Raw genomic sequence first — 17,932 nt, 5'->3', positions numbered from 1 at the left:
TTTTCCCTACAAATAACTTTGACCCAAAAAGCTTTCAAATATCAATATTTTTAATTTTAAGAAATATTCCTGGAGACAATTTTTTGGCAGGCAAGATTTACCCTATGTGTATAGCTATCTTCAGGGAAGATGTGTTACAAGATAGGTACAAACCTCGTGGTTCTGTGATTGCTGTTAATACTTGCAGGGACAATGGAATAGCTGCAGACACCAGGTCTCTCCATCTATGCAGTCTCTGTGTTCCCACATAGTTTTGATTTTCTGTTTCTATTGCAATTCTCTTCTGTAAGTTTACTTCCATTCTCACTTTTAAATTATTACATTTCCACTCTGCTTACTTGGAACTACAAGTAAGTTTAGCCTTCAGGTGCTTGAAGTGAACTTTTATAATGTAATATTTTATACATGTTGAATTTCTAATAGAACATGTTGTTCTAACTTGAATAAAGGTTAAGATGCATTTATTCATGCCATCCTTTTTATATAATTCTTTCACATTCTGCTATGTATTGCATCTGAAATATATAAGGGCCCCTTTTCCCTTTCCCTGCTGCAATATTCTGTTTGGGCAAGCCCTTGTGCAAAATAATGAAAGATTTTTCTGTTTCTTTGCAGCGTCACACCTTCCCTCAGGTAAGAATAGTTTTTCTTTTGATTCCTAAAGGATCATTATAGTTCTTATGGGATCAAACCAGTTGTCTCAGGATGGTGTGTGCTACTCTCTCAAGTTTGTCCCTCATGCCTCAGAATTCAGCAAAAAATGCCTGGATGAGGAAGAGGATCTGTATGTGTTGATGTATGTGCAGTGCAGGTTACAGTGAGACAGATTGGAGGGGTGATGATGTCTCAGCTTCCCTCCCCACATTTGGAAACCCCAAGCTGACTGCTAGTGCAAAAAGGTGGAGCATATAACCTGTGCTCTGCTGCTCTCCACAGATGTAAGACTAGAAAATTACTTAGTAGGGTCAGTCTGCCTCCCCAAAACTTCAGAAGTGAGAATAAACTAGCTTAATGCTGGGTGTTTAGAACTGGTACACAGTACATCACACATACAACCTTTCCCTTTATTCTCACAAACTAAATACTTCAAATAAGCATTATCTGTTTAAGTGTATTGCATTAAACAAGTCAATTAAATATGCTATATTATATTTCTTTGTTTCTGGATTTTTTTTCAGAGTTTGGGAAGCTCTGCTACAAGGATCATAGTACAGGTAGACTTTTTTTCTCAATTACACTGGAATTTTTAATGAAGATTTGCCTTAGTACACTAAGTAATAATTCCTCTCTTAGAGAACACATAAGTTCCATAAGGATAGCTTAGGGAATAAGCTAACTTGGATAACTTAGAGATATCTTAGATGTCCACAAACTATAGCGGTGGAGTAGGGCATTTCTGTGACTACAGCAAGAGGGATATCTTAGCTGGTTGCTGAATAAAGACTATTGCAGCTGTTTTCCACACATAAAAATTTTAAAACGTCTGTATGTAAATTCCATTGTACTCTCAAAATTGGCAAAATTTGACCGTCTTGAAGGAGGGTGGAATTCCAGAACTAAAGCTTGAATGTTACTTGGTATAAAATCAAATATAAATTGCAACCTGCACAGTTCCATTTTTATTTAAACAGTCCATTTTTTAATGGAAACACCCAGCTTAGAATTCCATTTTTAAAATCATGCTGTTAATGCCCAGGTGAACTGTTGCATTTGTAATGTTGTTTCTTGATAACCAGGCACTTGGAAAATTGAAGTTTAATCTCACTACAAGCATGATTATAAAGTGTTATGAATATCATTCAGTCATATTTTTCTGTGTTCTTTGTCATTTTAGCATCCATCCCTTTGTTAATGCCTAGTCAGTCCATTAGATGCCAGTCCATACGACTATAACAACTAATTCTCCCTTTCATTGCAAGATCAGTAGCAGGATTTCACCCCAGCTGAAATTTGTCTTTCCAAAACCATTGCTTTCAAAATGCACAACATTATTTTCTTCCATGACTTGTGGTGAATGCTGGCAAAGAAAGGAATATGATTTCCTTGTTATTTTATTTCTGACTTTAAATGTACAGTGTTTTGATTACACAGGCTAACTGTTTTTCAAAGTGTAAATATAAACAATACACCAATACAACAATATAAACAATATTCCTCTCATAATCTACATATTTTCTGGGAATCAAAATATTTTGTGAAGTGGTTTTTCCTTATGTTAAATTGTAACTGTGGATTTTTCAATTTTTTTTTAGGCAGAGCCTTTGTCAAAAATTTGTTGTGCTTATTAATGAAAAGAAATCAGTCATTATGTGAATACAAATAGATATGGGTTTAAGGCAATTTGTGAGGTACATTTGAAAGGCAGAATTATTAATTATCAAATACCACAATGTGACACAAAGATGTATTATAAAATTAATTTGCTTATAAATACTTCTAAAATTTTATTTGTGTAGGATTTTTATATACCTTTTCTAGCACATGGAGATGACACAAAGTAAGAAAAAGTGTAATGAACTATTTGTAGCCTTCAAACTGTCTAGTAGGTAGAAGGACAGAGTTGCTTCTTGAAATGGCTTCATGCATAAGCAATTCCTCTTAAAAATAAATAACCATTTTTTTTGTTCCTATGTAGAGTGGACAAAAACAGCAAACCAGCAGCAGTACTTATATTCATGTAAGTAAACTTAAAAAGTGTTATAAACATTCCTATAGATTTCACTAAAACAGGGGCAGCACAACTTACGAATAAATTATTTTCTGCATTTAAAAATGGATTTCACAGGTGCAGGTATTTCTATTTCCCAGGCTTTTGTTCATGAAAATGCCATTTGATATTGGTATTCACATGATTTTGGTTTTGATGCTCACAAATGCATTTCCATGTGTGATGGGTTGGCATGAAATCAGTGTATTCCACTCAGAGCATAAGGGTCAAGGCCCTAAGGGGAAGCGATTCCAGGCTCATTACCACCAGCTCCGTACTGATAGATTCAGAGCCCATGCATATGAGACCTCAAATTCCAAAAGTTGTAAAGGGTAGTTGCTGAGCCATATCAAAAATTATGAAAAATCATAATCGTGGAACTATGGGCAATGCCTTCCAGCATTGCTTAAAGCCATGAAGGTAAAGCTACTTGTGTGGGAAAAAAAAAAAAAAGAAAAGTGAGGGAATTCTAGAAAATACTCACACAATGGCATCATAAATTATTGCAAACTAAAACTTGAGAATATTCATCGTATGAACTCAAGTATAAAGGCTCTTTAGGTCTTACTCCTCTTGAGGGCTGGGGGTAGAAGGGATGCAAAAGTCCATCAATATTCTCTGTAGCACTACATGGAACCAGAAAACTGTTTCAAAAGGGTAGCTATGGGATTTAGGGATTAGGGCCACAGGAAGGCTACTAGTCAACATCAAGAGTATTCAATATGCACAAAGTTGGCAGTCATGGCTTGTGATGAGAATAGGACAATCTATTTCAGGGCTGTTAGCATACTGCTCTGTGTCCTTTGTGCTTTTTGAGAAATTCCCACAGAGCTTCATTTCTATAAACATCATGCTCTTTAAAAAATGCTCCTTGTCCAAGTGGTAATTATCTTCTTTTTATTTAAAGGGCTCCCAGGGCAGCCAGTCCTATGGCCAGGTGAGACTTTGTTGCTGAAATGTGTTGAGCTTTTCTGTAGGAGCTGCTCTTGTTTTTTTACCTTACTAATGTTTTTGAGTGGTCCATGAGTTTAGTTTATACCACTGAAATACCATAAATGAAAAAATAACATAATACAGAGGAGCTTTAAGAGGAGATGGATATTTCTGTTGCTGCCAGAGTAAAGCAAAATAACTTTGTTAATAAATGACTTCTTATCTTCCTTACAGGGCTACAGACCCCAAGGTGGCAGTTCCTATGGCCAGGTAAGCATCAGTCAGAATAGAGCATGTCAGAATTGGCACTATAAAGGCACTTAGCAAACCCTCAGAATTTAAACTTTAAAGGACACTTACTCTGAAAGTGTCAATTCTCACTCAACATCTATGCAAGTGCTACTCATTGATCTGGAATCCCAGTGTGTGAAATCATCACTCAGCATCCTCAGGAGGGCCAGGAGATGCCTGGCTCTGCACTCTGCCCTGCATGGCTTTAGCATGTAGTTGTTTGCTGTTGCTAATGCAGGCTGGACCCCTTACTGAAAGGGAAGTAACCAAATGGTTTCCTTGTCTTAGGGTGGACCAAGTTTCTCAGGCAGCAGCAGCTCCTATGGCCAGGTAAGCAAACTGGCTGCGCTGTAGAAAGTTCTTCACTGATCTCTCTGTGACTGGCATGACTGGAAGACTTTTGAGAGTGATGTTTCCCTTGGCAGTCTGTGGGCCAATTTGGGCCACAGCTTCTGCAGAGAATAAGACAATGTGCTGCACAGATGCACAGCTGTTAGCACACTGCTCTGTGTCCTCTGGCACAGGAAGAACCTTTTAGGGAATCCCACATGCAGCTGTTATTGCCATAGATATCGTGCTGTAGAAAGAAGCCTCTTTGCCAAGGTGGTAATTATCTTCTCTTTATTTAAAGGGTTCCCAAGGCAGCCAGTCCTATGGCCAGGTGAGATTTTGTTGCTGAAATGTGTTGAGCTTTTCTGTAGGAGTCTGTCCTGCAGCCATGGGCTTTGGGGCATGGGTGGTTTTTCCTTCAGGGTGTTTCTGAGTGGTTCTTGACTTTGGTTTGTGCCACTGAAAATACCACGAGGGGAAAAGTAACATAGGTGAGAGGAACCTTTAATGGAAATGGTCTTTTCCCTCTGGTATTCTGTGATTCTGCTTCTGCTGTGCTGGGACTACACTTACACAGCTCTTTGTACAACTGACTCTATGCCTTTCTTACAGGGTTTTCAGTCTCAAGGTGGCAGCTCCTATGGACAGGTAAATGTTAGTTGGAATAGAACATTTGAGAAAGTGAAGTGCCATTGCCCTGAAAAGTTAACAAATTTTAAAATATTCTTTCTTCAATTCACATTGAATTCTTAACCAACGTATTTCTGAAACCATTTCAATGGGTGTTTTTGAAAATGACCATTGTGTTTTTCATAGATATATGCATAAATCCTAGATTTCTGCTGCTATCTTATCTTTTCCACAGGTGTGGAACTTTATAAATCTATGGTAGAAATAGTCTATTTGATGCTGTTCTCATTGCAATTGATGGTATAATACAAATTTATTGTCAGTTCTTTGCTGTCTGCTTTGCTGTCAGTAGAGAAGTAGCGTTGAGAAATTAAAGAACCTTGTGTCAGATTCTCAGCTGAATTAAGAATTTATCTTGAAGCCTGCAACTAATGAATGTTGACCTCCCTTCACAGTTTTTATGTACAATAAAGCAGCCCTAAGATAGCTATGAGTTTTGTCAGGATCTCTATGTCAGATAGCAAAAATAAACAGCATACTTCAGATACTTTTTGGTAATTGCTGTCTTCATAAACCTGCCAGGCAGCTGTGGCACAGGTCTGCAAGTACATGAAACAACTGTACTTTTTCGAGATTATATTCAAGGCAGATTACAACAGCAAATTATAACCACAGTAATTTTATATTAATGAGAATTTTTTTTAAAAAATACAGTCATCCCTGGTTAATTCATTTGACCTGCTACTTTGAATTGCATTGTTTTGTTTCCATTTTATGAAGCTATATTTTTTCTAAGATTGTCTTAATTTTTTAAAATTACTTTTCACCTTAATTTTCTCTCAGACAAAGGGAATTATGCAATTGGGGCCAATGGAAAATACAAATACATTAAACTAATATTCACTTATTATTCAGCATTAGCCATCCAAGCCCAGTGTCTGAAAAAAAGAAGGAAAAGTAAACATAATAAGAAAATGTTTTGTCCTTTCCTGAAAACCTCTCGTAAGATCAGAGTACTATCTGAGACAGGTGTAAAACTACTCTATGATTGTCATTCAATAAACAGTGTGATCACTTTTTTCTACAGAATAAGAAATATCAAAATAAGTCTAGTTAATCAGTAGAGTCTGTACATTCTCTTATTCTGTGTACTTACCCTAAAAATAGACATTAGCGAGGCAACAGCTTCACAAATAGAGTAACTGTGAATCAATCATTCATTTCACACAGGGGTACCAGCCTCAAGGTGGCAGTTCCTATGGCCAGGTAAGCATCAGTCAGTCACCAGTCAGAATAGAGCATGTCAGAATTGGCACTATAAAGGCACTTAGCAAACCCTCAGAATTTAAACTTTAAAGGACACTTACTCTGAAAGTGTCAATTCTCACTCAACATCTATGCAAGTGCTACTCATTGATCTGGAATCCCAGTGTGTGAAATCATCACTCAGCATCCTCAGGAGGGCCAGGAGATGCCTGGCTCTGCACTCTGCCCTGCATGGCTTTAGCATGTAGTTGTTTGCTGTTGCTAATGCAGGCTGGACCCCTTACTGAAAGGGAAGTAACCAAATGGTTTCCTTGTCTTAGGGTGGACCAAGTTTCTCAGGCAGCAGCAGCTCCTATGGCCAGGTAAGCAAACTGGCTGCTCTGTAGGAAGTTCTTCACTGATCTCTCTGTGACTGGCATGACAGGAAGACTTTTGAGAGTGATGTTTCCCTTGGCAGTCTATGGGCCAATTTGGGCCACAGCTTCTGCAGAGAATAAGACAATGTGCTGCACAGATGCACAGCTGTTAGCACACTGCTCTGTGTCCTCTGGCACAGGAAGAACCTTTTAGGGAATCCCACATGCAGCTGTTATTGCCATAGATATCGTGCTGTAGAAAGAAGCCTCTTTGCCAAGGTGGTAATTATCTTCTCTTTATTTAAAGGGTTCCCAAGGCAGCCAGTCCTATGGCCAGGTGAGATTTTGTTGCTGAAATGTGTTGAGCTTTTCTGTAGGAGCCTGTCCTGCAGCCATGGGCTTTGGGGCATGGGTGGTTTTTCCTTCAGGGTGTTTCTGAGTGGTTCTTGACTTTGGTTTGTGCCACTGAAATACCATGAGGGGAAAAGTAACATAGTTGAGAGGAACCTTTAATGGAAATGGGCTTTTCCCTCTGGTATTCTGTGATTCTGCTTCTGCTGTGCTGGGACTACACTTACACAGCTCTTTTTACAACTGACTCTGTGTCTTTTTTACAGGGTTCTCAGTCTCAAGGTGGCAGCTCCTATGGACAGGTAAGCATCACTCATTAGTCATTATTCAGCATCTATGTGATGCTCCCATATATGCATTGAGAATCCAGTGGTTTCTAACTTGAAACAATGTAGTAAGTATCTCTATAGAATTAAGTCCTGTGAACTGTTTTTCACATGGCTTTGGCAACAACTGGCTCACTGAAGCTGCACTTTTCCCTGTAGAAAGAAGTGCGTTCAGCTCTCAGCTTTCTGGTGCACTTTGTTACTCTACATTCTTAGAATTTTACCAAATAATTTAGAGTTGGATATAGCTGGTCTTCTACCTTTGAAGCAGCCTGGCAGCTAAAGCCCTTGAAAATTTCTGTCTGTGTTTGAAATGAGAAGAGAGAATGAGAATATTTGGATCATGAGCTGCTCTTTTTCTTTTCCCCAGCAGGGTGGATCTGCAGCTTATTTTGGCAGCAGTGGTTGTGGACAAGTAAGACTTTTTCTCCAAACTATTTGAAAACTAGACCCAGCTTTCTTTGCAATACTGACATGTTTTTAATATTTTTTATAATTTTTGTAGTTTGAAATCTATTGTTTTCATTGTTGCATGAACTTGTCTATCACAGAAGTCAAGAAAGGCTGATATTGATGGGCATTGTAACCAATATGAAGTGGCTGCTTCCATTCAGAGTTACACAGGGAAAACAAACAAGTGATTAATCTGTCTACTCACTGAATATATAAAGTCTTTGCTTGGGAATTTTTGGATGTTGTTCCATTTATTTTCTATAAAAAAGAACAGGAATAGAGAGTGGCTCAAATGGAGCAATAATTACATTAGTAGTTTTCATCCTGGTTCCATTTTAACTTGTCTATGTCTACAATGGTGTAAAAACAATATATTCAGTGATGAGATCCCAGGGGAAAGGATCATGGATGAGGCCAATAGTAAATCTACATTTAAATAAATATATTGAGCAAAGCAACCAGAATGAGAGATAATCATAGATACAGACATTTTAAGCAGTATTTAGCAGAAATACTAGGATTAATGTAAGTTAGGCATGAATGGAAACGCCTCTGAAAGCGCCATAAGGAGCAGTACAACAAGGACACTGTTACCAGCAATGGAAGTGATAAACACTGCAGAATATGTTATTTCCACTAAGCTGTGTCACAGGTTGACTTATCAAGAAAAGACCTGTACTGTAATAATGGGAGGGTGACAACCAGGGTAGAACCTTTTCTGTGTACTGTTCCTCATACTCTTATCACAAAATATACTCAAAACAGTCAAAGGATGGCTCTGAGCAGAAACCTTGCCTAAAATCCATGGTGGTGAATCTAGCAAGAGATTGATGGCCACATTTAGATAGATGGTCACCCAACAGTAACAGTTACTTCCAAATAATCCCCACCCAGTTCTTCTTTACCAATCAAGAGAAGATCAAAGGATCATCCCAATCAAGGAATGATACAGAGAGACATCAATTACCACCCTACTGCTTTCCATGTAGCTCAAAAGTTTTCCTTTGATCATCTGTTTGAAAGTGTCTTGATGCTTATATGGGGGTATGAGAGTGACAGAAGATAAAGCCACACACTTAAAAGGTTAAGTAAAACTAAACTCACCCTCTGTAAAGTTATATGTTGAATTTTGTTACACTAATTCCCACACAGGAAATTTTAAGGAAATTAATTACTTTGAAAGAAAAATGGCATTTACTTTTTTGTCTGGTTGGTTTTTGACAGGGTTCCTCCTATGATAGCAACCCCTGCCACCAGGTAAATGGACTTTTTCTCTTATTTTAAGATGCATCCGAAATTAGTTTTGCCACTAACTCAATTAGTACCAAATTCAGATTCATATTGCACAAATCCATGTAATCTTACAAATTTTGAGATTAGAACTCACTGTCTTCCTATACACAGGAATATCACAAGGACTTTGGAGCCTTTTATGCCCCTTTTTCCTAGCATTATATTTTGAAATGTCTAATTAAATAGGACATTAAGGCCAGATTCTGGAATTAAGAAGTCTGCTACAGTTACTTAATTGGCATGACTTAAATCAGGACTGGAGCTCACCAGCCTCTCTTTCCTATCAAAAGCCAGAAAATATTTTAGGACTTCACCTGAAGTCCCTGAAAAAAAGATTGTGCAGTGAGCTATAGATGTGTATATGTTGCAAGTTCAAGTGTTGGAGCTCTACAAAACACTAACCTAAGAGATGTCACCTATGTTTAAATAACTCATCCCTGTGATGCTAAAAATGAGGCAGAAAATGGCACAGATTATTTCCTTTTTATTCACAATATTTCTTTTGATTCTTACTGAGTTGTCACAAGAAATAGAAAAATTGGATAGATTGCTTCAACAATCTATCTGTGTTTTAGCAATATATATATAAATATATGCTATTCTTATAAATATGCAAACAACATAGATGTTGATACAATGTATTATTATTATTATGTGGTACAGTATATACAATGCATTGTGTCTAATAAATTATTATAACTTGATAGAATTATATATTTAATAGGTATATATTTTATAATAGCTTTTTTTAAGAGGACCTATTTCTTTTTAAGACTTAAGAAAATGGTTAAATTTTGTTCTGAAATCTTCTAGAATATTGAAAGATGATACTTTTAATTTCATTTTTCTCTGACTGTTCTGAATGAAGCCTCGGTCTCATTTTAGTGAATAGCAAATATCCCAGTCACTTAAATAATTCAGTATTTCACTGTTCTTATTATGCACTTTTGACACTAATACTTCTACAAATGTCTCTCCTGATTTCACTGGAAGGAGTTACAGTCCTCTTCTAAAGAGGGCACATTGAAACATACTGAGTGTTTTATTGAAAACCTTTTCCTCAAGGCCACTGTATCTCACAGGTCACAGCTTCCTGTATAATAATGCTACTGGGAGAATTTGTATAAATTAATTCCATTTAATCGGTTTTCTGTAGGAGAAAAAAAAAGATATATTCTGTAGAAAGTGTTCAGAATGGAGCTCATCTGTGCACTAGACATTACTTAAAGCTACATGTTTGAGGTTCCTTGATTTATGTCTCATCTAGTATTTACCATTGCATTACTGGCAATCTATGCTTGTTACATTAGAAATTATATCCATATTGCATATCTCCTCTGCTTCTTACTCTTCCTGAGCAAGTATCATAGCTTTCATCAAAAATATTCCATGGTCAAACAGTGAGTGTCTAAAGCCATTTTGTCTGCTTTACAGGGTGGATCACAGGGTGGATCACAGGGTGGATCACAGGGTGGTCAGGTAGGTAGATCTTTATTTTACATTGGTAAAAACATTTAAAGCAATTCTAATCCACAGAACAGTTTTCTTACACATGGGGATATAGACTCTTGCAGAGTCTCTCCGTGTCCAGTCTGTAACTCATTCTCTGCAAACATACTTCTTATCAGCCCTGAAATTCCACTTACATAAAATTGGAAGTTACATAGAATTTCCATAGAACTCAGCAACATAGGACAGCTGTATTCAGCTCTCCAGCATTATGACTGCTGCTCTTTTGTTTTCACAGGGTGATTCGTACTATGGTGGTAGCCAAGTAAGTATTGCCTCCCAACAAGGTGTTATGATGGTTTTAACTTCTATGATGACTGATCAATATCTTATGAGCAATATGGTGATGTAAATGATGTAAATTCTAATTATTTTGTTGTTGTTTTTTTTTTTTAGCAGAGTGGATCATCATCCTCCCAAAATTATGGTGACAACCAGGTAGGCAGACCTTGATATTCTCCTGGTAAGAATTTTTATAATATTTGATAATTTATCCAAATATCTTGAAAATTGTATTTGTTCAAAGGACTTCTAGGCAATTGTTTATTCCAGCTTTACTGCTTCTGAACCAAATCACAGTTTCTTCTGAAGTAGAGTTTATATTTGTTTGTTTTATAGGATGGATCCTACTCACAAAACTATGGTGGTGGCCAAGTAAGTAATACTCTATTTCACTACTTATACATCACTTCATATAAACTTTAGCCTCTGCTCAAAATCAGGTTTTCTATATTGTAGCTTTCTCCAATTTTGATTGAGTTTTTTGTTTGTTTTAAAGGGTGGATCATCGTCAGACACCTATTATGATAATCAAGTAAGTAGTTCTTTCTCCTAGTTACATAATATTTTAGTGCCTACATCAACTAAAAGAACTAATAAAACATAATTGTTTCATAAGTGCTTTCTGTGATTTGGGTTTATTTTATTGGGTTTTTTTCTTTTTTGTGGATTGGAACATTTTCTGTCAGCCGCTATTGCAGCTATGGATTTGACTCCTTTTTTTCGGATAAAGATCCTAATTTAATTTAATTCAGCTTCTTCCTTGCATGAGCATCTCTTCTGTTGTGTGGAGTAAACATGAAAGTGTATTTGTAGCAATTCATTTTTGTGAGGAAATAACTGGTATCTGATGTTCTTGTAGGAGTCACAAGATTCCTCATATGATAGCAATCCCAATGCCTGTGATGATGTGAGTATGCTTTCTCTAACATATTTTCATCACAACATTTTTCATGTAGATGAGAAAATATTGGTCTGCTAGATGCAGTCTTTGGAGCAGAATGATCCAGAAAGAATGCTGAGTTCCCACACTAACAGCTGTTTTAGCAACTGTCTTTTCTCTTGCTGAAAATTGTCACTATATGTTTACAGATACAATAAATGCTTTTAAATGCATTTAACTGGATGAAATGAAATATGAAAAAAACAATTTAATGGCTTTGCAGAAACAGACATTTTTCTAAAAATCTAAAGGTACATTTTACATTAGTTAAAAAAACACCTGCAAGAAAATCTTTAAGTACATACAATGAATGCAAGAAGAAAGGACAGATATTCCACTGCTCTTCATGTTACATTTGTACTGTACTAAGGTTGTTATTACAGCATTTTTCAGACTGCAGTGGTAGAATTTCAAACTAATTTAGACAAAGCTGTGGAGAATGGGAGCAAAAGTGATTTTTGTTATGTCTGTATGCAATATCAGAAACAATTAATTTTCTTTAAGCTTGCTTTATTTAAATAATTCCTTAAAAAAGGAAATAATGTATTCTTTTCCAGAATGACACTACCTATAGTGCCAATAATCAGGTAAGTACTTTGTTTGTTCTGTAGTGTTCAAATCCTAATGATTAATGACAATATTAGTTACTAAACACTTCTATGTCAGACCTGTGCACCTATGATTGCTTTATACTACCCTTCAAAAGTTAATTATTTCTCTGTACTCAAGGCTGCTGCACAATTACTTCAAAGGACACAATACTTCTAAGAATACATACTAATATATTTTCTTCATAATATGTCCACTTTGACTGGAAAATTTGGGCATTAATCACCTGTGTACGAGGCATGTAGCCATGTCAAGCTTTTCTCACTTACTCAGATTTAATGTCACTTACATGCTGCTGTTGTAAAGTAACATTTGTGCCTGGTATTACCCAGTATTACTCTCTCTGTCAAGACTTTCCCTCTGTCCTACAAGCAGAAACAGTGATTACCATGAATAGATTGTGACCAAGCAAATGCAGTGTTGTGTAAATAATTTATGTGTAAATAAATTACATTTTCTCTACTCGTTTCTGTTCCCAGAAAAGCTGTTTCCATCCATCACAGCCGCTTTTTATTTTACTGCCATCTAGAGTAACCTTCTGTCATCAGCTACTTGCCTCTTTAGTTCTCAGCCATTCACTATTCTGCTTCATTGTTTTCCCTGTTTTTCCTCTTGAATTCATTGCATTAGGTTCAATTAAAAATGTTCTGAAAAAAAAAAATCCTTCATCAGCAAGCCCTGTTTAGCAGCCTCCTCACTTCCTCCTTAGTACATGAAATATGTTAGTATTCCCTTGGTTATCTCTATCCAGTCTGTATGGCTGGACTGCTTTGTAAAAGAGTTGGCATCTAAAGCCTTTCACAAAGAAGGATGGGGAATGCTAAAAAGTAAAAAAAAAAAGAGAGAGAGAAAGGATCCTTATACAAATTGTGTACTAAACTAGAGTGGTTCAGCTGAGGGATGAGGGAGACTCCCCCAAGCAGGAACTTCTGTTGAAAGAGATAAACTGAAAACAGACAAAGAATATGCTTTTAAAGAATCTTACTGCTAATAAAACAAAATCTCTGGACATCTTCCTTTTCCAAATATCACCCTAAGAAGTAGTAGATTTTAGTTAAAGTATTTAGTGTAGACAACTACAGCTATAAGGTACTAACAGTCTTGTGGCTCCTTTGCAGCGTTCTGGTTGTGCAAAGAAGAAAGTTGTTGTTGCCCGAGTAAGTAACACTTTTCTTCTTTTACTTTTTGCCTGCTTGTAGGATTTTAGACCTAACTATACCTAACCTGTCTTAAATATACCTAATTTTTCCCTAATCATGTCTATAGTAGTCAATATCTTCCTGCATGAGGGAAAAGGAAAATAAAATTACTTGGGTATTTGTTTTTTGGATGAATCTCTTTAAAGAAAGTATATATATGAGAAAAAAAAAAGAAAAAAAGACATGAAAATCATGCTTTGAAGTATAGCCTAGCTCAAATTCCTGTTCTTCATTAAGCACATACAGATTTGGTCCAAGCTAAAGTTAAAATTAAATGAGTATCATACAAACAAAGGACAGCTAACATTTTAGCTGAAGAAAGATAGAATAATAAGTAAGGAACAATAAAATTTCCTATTTTATTATGCTCATAATAGGAGATGCAGATATCTCTACTGTATAGTTGCAAGCCAGACTCAGTAGTAGCCTTATAAAAATTGTAAGCAAATAGTCTTTTATTTTATAATAATGCATACCTACTCAATGCACACAATAACGGGTCTAGTGCTCTTATAAATAAATAATATGGAAAGAAAAAAATACCTATCGGTGATCACAGAATTTTCATCTCCTCTTTGTAAATGTTATTATTCTTTTACAGGACACATCACATGTTCTAAGCAGAAGAGACTATGATGTACAGGTAAACCATTCCTGTCCATTTTTTTGAACAACTGCTGGTAGTAGTAAGCTTCTAGCTCCTTGTCTATTACCTACAAAAAAAGAGAAAGATCTAATGTCCACAAAAAACAACTAATTCTCTTTAGGGTTAGGCCTTTCTTCCCAAATAGAACTATGTATTTTATTTTATTACCCTTACAGAGTCTCTTTTTTCTTCACAGAATGCCTCTTCTCCTTCAAACAGCAGCCACTCTGACATGCAGGTAATAATGTACTGTCAACTGCATAATATCAAGGGGACTTTTGATAAACTATAGATCATTTTGAAAGTTAGGTTCCAGTAATTTTTTTTGTGCTGAAGGATGCTATTTTGATTTGACAGCATTTCCCTATAATGTTGTAATTTTGCCCAGTTGTAAATAATGATATTAGGCTCAGAAAATACAGTTTCTTCTGTTCCTTCACCCCACTAACCAGGTAAGAATTGCAGGTGTTTCTTTACATAACATTTTGTAAAATTAGTCTGAAAAGCACAAACTACTTATTTTCAGATTCTTATTTTAGAAACATCCCTGCATTCTTCATTGCAATGGTCATACATATAATTGTTTTGTTTTGCATTTGGTAAGAAGGTACATTTTAGGGATTGAGTACTTCTGTTACAAAATTAGGTCCAACTTTCATGTTCTGTAGGATATACAGAATATATGCTGTATTAGAGAATATATTAGAGAATTATGTGAAATTTAACTGATCCAGAGTGGCACCTTGTTCTGTTTTTCTTAATATCTTGGATTGCTACCCATCCTAGGGGTTTGAAATCCTGCAACACCAGCATTATGTAGATTTAACAGTAGCATAGTCCTCTGTGTCAGAGAGTTTGGAGTTTAAATCAGCATTGCAGACAATCTCTGAGCTCTGGAAGGTAAGAGTTTTCTTAATTAGTTTCCCTAATGCCCATTTCCTGTGAATTTTATCAAGTTGCTTAATTAGGTTTCATCCTAATTTATATTTTTACAAAAATCCAACAGGTTATGTTAATTGGTGCAGGAAGTAATAGAGTTTGTAATAGTTTTGTACTTTAGATTCTAATAGAATGCTTTAATAAAATATAATTGTTTTTTTCACAGGGCGGATCATTTATTGCAACCAGTGGATCAAGTAATCAGGTCAGGATTTTTCTTATTTTTAACTGGTCTTCTTCAGATAGATTCCTATTAATTAAACTAATTAAATTCAGAAATCAGAGTTTAAGTAGTTTTACATGGAAGATTGGTGATGATATGCATTAATTTGTAAATGAAGTGGCCCTATTCATATTAAATTTATCAGTAATGGCTCTCTGAGATGACTTTTTAGCACTGTTTCAACATAACGTGTTTTACTGGTGATAGCATAATGGGATTCTCCTCACTACCTTATACTTCTCTCTTGCTGAGGCATCTGTCATTGGGACATCCCACTGGGAGATGCATTATCAGCCTGACTTCCAAAGCAAATGTTAACAGTACACATCTGTGCTGTCCCCTCATTTGTTCTAGGTACAGAAGTCATACCTTCTTTATAGTCTCACAGACTTTCTTCCCTAAACAGTTTTGCAACTGAAATAAGATTTTATTTTAAATTTTCACAAAGCAATAATTGGTTTTGGTTTTTTTTTTTGGTTTTTTTTGTTTTGTTTTTTTTTTTAATTTGCAGGGCGGTTGCATTTGTCCTGATGGAAGCAGTGGTCATAGACCGGTAACTATATTTCTGAGTTTATACTTCCTTCTACATAATGAAGTGCTTTGAATCAATCACCTGTAAATATGGCCAGTTGGTTAACACTAAATATTAATGGTGATTTCCTTAATATGGGTAGAACTGTATACAATTAAATGAAAGAATAAGTTCCACTTAACTTCATAATTACCATTTGACCACTAATTTTCTGTAACTGTTCTTGGTGATCCACATGCTCTGTCACTTAACTATTATGTGCCAATTATTCATTGTGTTCAAAAACCAGTCAATATACTTTGCAGTAACCACAGTACTTAGTTGCATCCAGCTTAGTTTCCTTGTCTTTCTCACTGGTGCAATAAAATACTGGGAATAAAAATATCAAAATTTGATACATATTTCAAGAAATAATCTCTTAAATCAACATTTAAACTGTTCCTTCCTATAAAGAGAATAATTGAAATTTCAATGTCAGTTGCACTGGATAAACTTTTCTCTTAGGCAATGCCTCTGGTCCAGGAAAAAGGCCAAGGAATGTGTTTATGTGGACATTATAGACTAGCTCTACCAGGCTCCTGGCTTTTAAAGTCACCTTGGATTTTAAAGTAACCCGTCTTCTATCAGGATATGTATCCCTGAATCTTTTATTGAAGCTGTATTTACATAAACCAATTTGAATGGTGTAGAGTTTTTAATTTCAACAAGAAACATTTTGTTAATTATTCTTTCTGTAAAAAAGCCCCACACTATTTAAACAAACTAATTGTATAAAGAAATTACTGCTTTCTGAACTTATTAACTTAAAATACAGCAACAGCAATTTTGGTCAGATGCAATACCACCTCTTTCATCTAATTGAGACTAAGCAGTAATCATGGTTTACATGCTTTAAAATATAAACTAGTCCATTAAAATAAATAATAATGAAACTTCATTGAGGAAAAAATCTTTTTATTTGTTGCACGATTGTACAAAAATCCATTTATAAGGAAGGTGGAGACCTTTCTGCAAGTTTTTTTCATTCTAATAAACATTTTTCTTTGCATGCTTTAATTATCGCAAAAAAAAAGTTTTTAACAGAAATCCAGCACAGCTTGGTTGAGGAGAGTGTATTTAGTTGCTATCAACTAAAGGAAATTTTCAACCTGAAGAAAATAAGACATCAAAATAGGACAGATTAGAAAACCAGTTCTCAATGCAGTTGTGTCAACTTTGATGCACAAGAGACTTATTTTCCAATTTGCAATCGTATCAGCTGATCAAATTAGTTTATGATACATTATGTAGCAGTAGATTTGATCTTTGCTTTCATGGCCTTATCTTCATTTTCTGTCCAGGGCCCTCTACACATGGCAGCTACAGTTCTCCCAGTAGCATGTAAACAGATCGGCCAGGACAGGGTACATTCTAATAATAGTTAAAAAGGAAGCTCTGGGTAGATGTATATGTACACATAAACTACCACTCCTAAATCTTACAGAAAAGAGAGAGTGGTCTACTTCCTAGGGCAGTGCTCACAGCACCAAGCCTGACAGAGTTCAAGAAGCATCTGGCACATGGTGTGACTCTTGGGGCTGGTCCTATGCAGGACCAGCAGTTTAACCTCAAAATCCTCTTGGGTCCCTTCCAACTCAGTTTATTCTAATTCCTTGAGAAATTCTTGCAAAAATCCTTCTTCTAGATTTAAAAGCTGCGAGTTACAAAACAGTCTCTTTAAACCTGGAGAATATTATAAATTAAGAGTCAGAGCTACACATATTTAAACCGTCTTGTTTCAAAGGAAAAATGTATGTGGATCCCCAAATACTTCACACTCCAATTATTCTGCTTTTTCTCCAAGCTTTATTTAAAAACAAGATCTTAGTCTACAAATAGTCTCAGAGGAAGCAGTCTAACCATAGAAAAATTCTTCCCCTGTTTTTATAGAAGGGGGAAATGGCAGTTATAGTGAATGTCAGGAACTGGTAAATAGTCTTCCCCTTTAAGTGATGAGCTGAAAAACATGCTCTCCTAAATACTCTTTACACTTTGAAAGTCCAGTATTCTGGCAGTTTTTAAAAAGGCCATCAAGGTAATGATCATCTATAAAAACGTGGAGTCTGCAAGGTATGACA

At 35.8% G+C, this 17,932-nt stretch overlaps 1 protein-coding gene across 1 annotated transcript in view; it reads left to right on the top strand.

Moving 5' to 3' along the window:
- The window catches only part of LOC134423037 (loricrin-like), a 41,871-nt gene that overhangs the window by 3,997 nt on the left and 19,942 nt on the right, over positions 1-17,932 (top strand). Inside the window, exons 8-32 of the mRNA XM_063165618.1 lie at positions 616-633; positions 1,179-1,214; positions 2,636-2,677; positions 3,615-3,644; positions 3,875-3,910; positions 4,220-4,261; positions 4,874-4,909; positions 6,122-6,157; positions 6,478-6,519; positions 6,821-6,850; positions 7,131-7,166; positions 7,561-7,605; positions 8,868-8,900; positions 10,371-10,415; positions 10,684-10,710; positions 10,842-10,883; positions 11,064-11,099; positions 11,224-11,259; positions 11,587-11,634; positions 12,225-12,254; positions 13,395-13,433; positions 14,077-14,118; positions 14,318-14,359; positions 15,227-15,265; positions 15,795-15,836. Coding sequence (XP_063021688.1) covers positions 616-633; positions 1,179-1,214; positions 2,636-2,677; positions 3,615-3,644; positions 3,875-3,910; positions 4,220-4,261; positions 4,874-4,909; positions 6,122-6,157; positions 6,478-6,519; positions 6,821-6,850; positions 7,131-7,166; positions 7,561-7,605; positions 8,868-8,900; positions 10,371-10,415; positions 10,684-10,710; positions 10,842-10,883; positions 11,064-11,099; positions 11,224-11,259; positions 11,587-11,634; positions 12,225-12,254; positions 13,395-13,433; positions 14,077-14,118; positions 14,318-14,359; positions 15,227-15,265; positions 15,795-15,836 — 930 coding nt within the window. The remainder of the gene's footprint in view (positions 1-615; positions 634-1,178; positions 1,215-2,635; positions 2,678-3,614; positions 3,645-3,874; positions 3,911-4,219; positions 4,262-4,873; positions 4,910-6,121; positions 6,158-6,477; positions 6,520-6,820; positions 6,851-7,130; positions 7,167-7,560; positions 7,606-8,867; positions 8,901-10,370; positions 10,416-10,683; positions 10,711-10,841; positions 10,884-11,063; positions 11,100-11,223; positions 11,260-11,586; positions 11,635-12,224; positions 12,255-13,394; positions 13,434-14,076; positions 14,119-14,317; positions 14,360-15,226; positions 15,266-15,794; positions 15,837-17,932) is intronic.

This window comes from Melospiza melodia, chromosome 11 (assembly GCF_035770615.1).
Source record: "Melospiza melodia melodia isolate bMelMel2 chromosome 11, bMelMel2.pri, whole genome shotgun sequence".
NCBI lineage: Eukaryota > Metazoa > Chordata > Aves > Passeriformes > Passerellidae > Melospiza > Melospiza melodia.
This window is presented reverse-complemented; position numbering and strand designations above follow the sequence as displayed.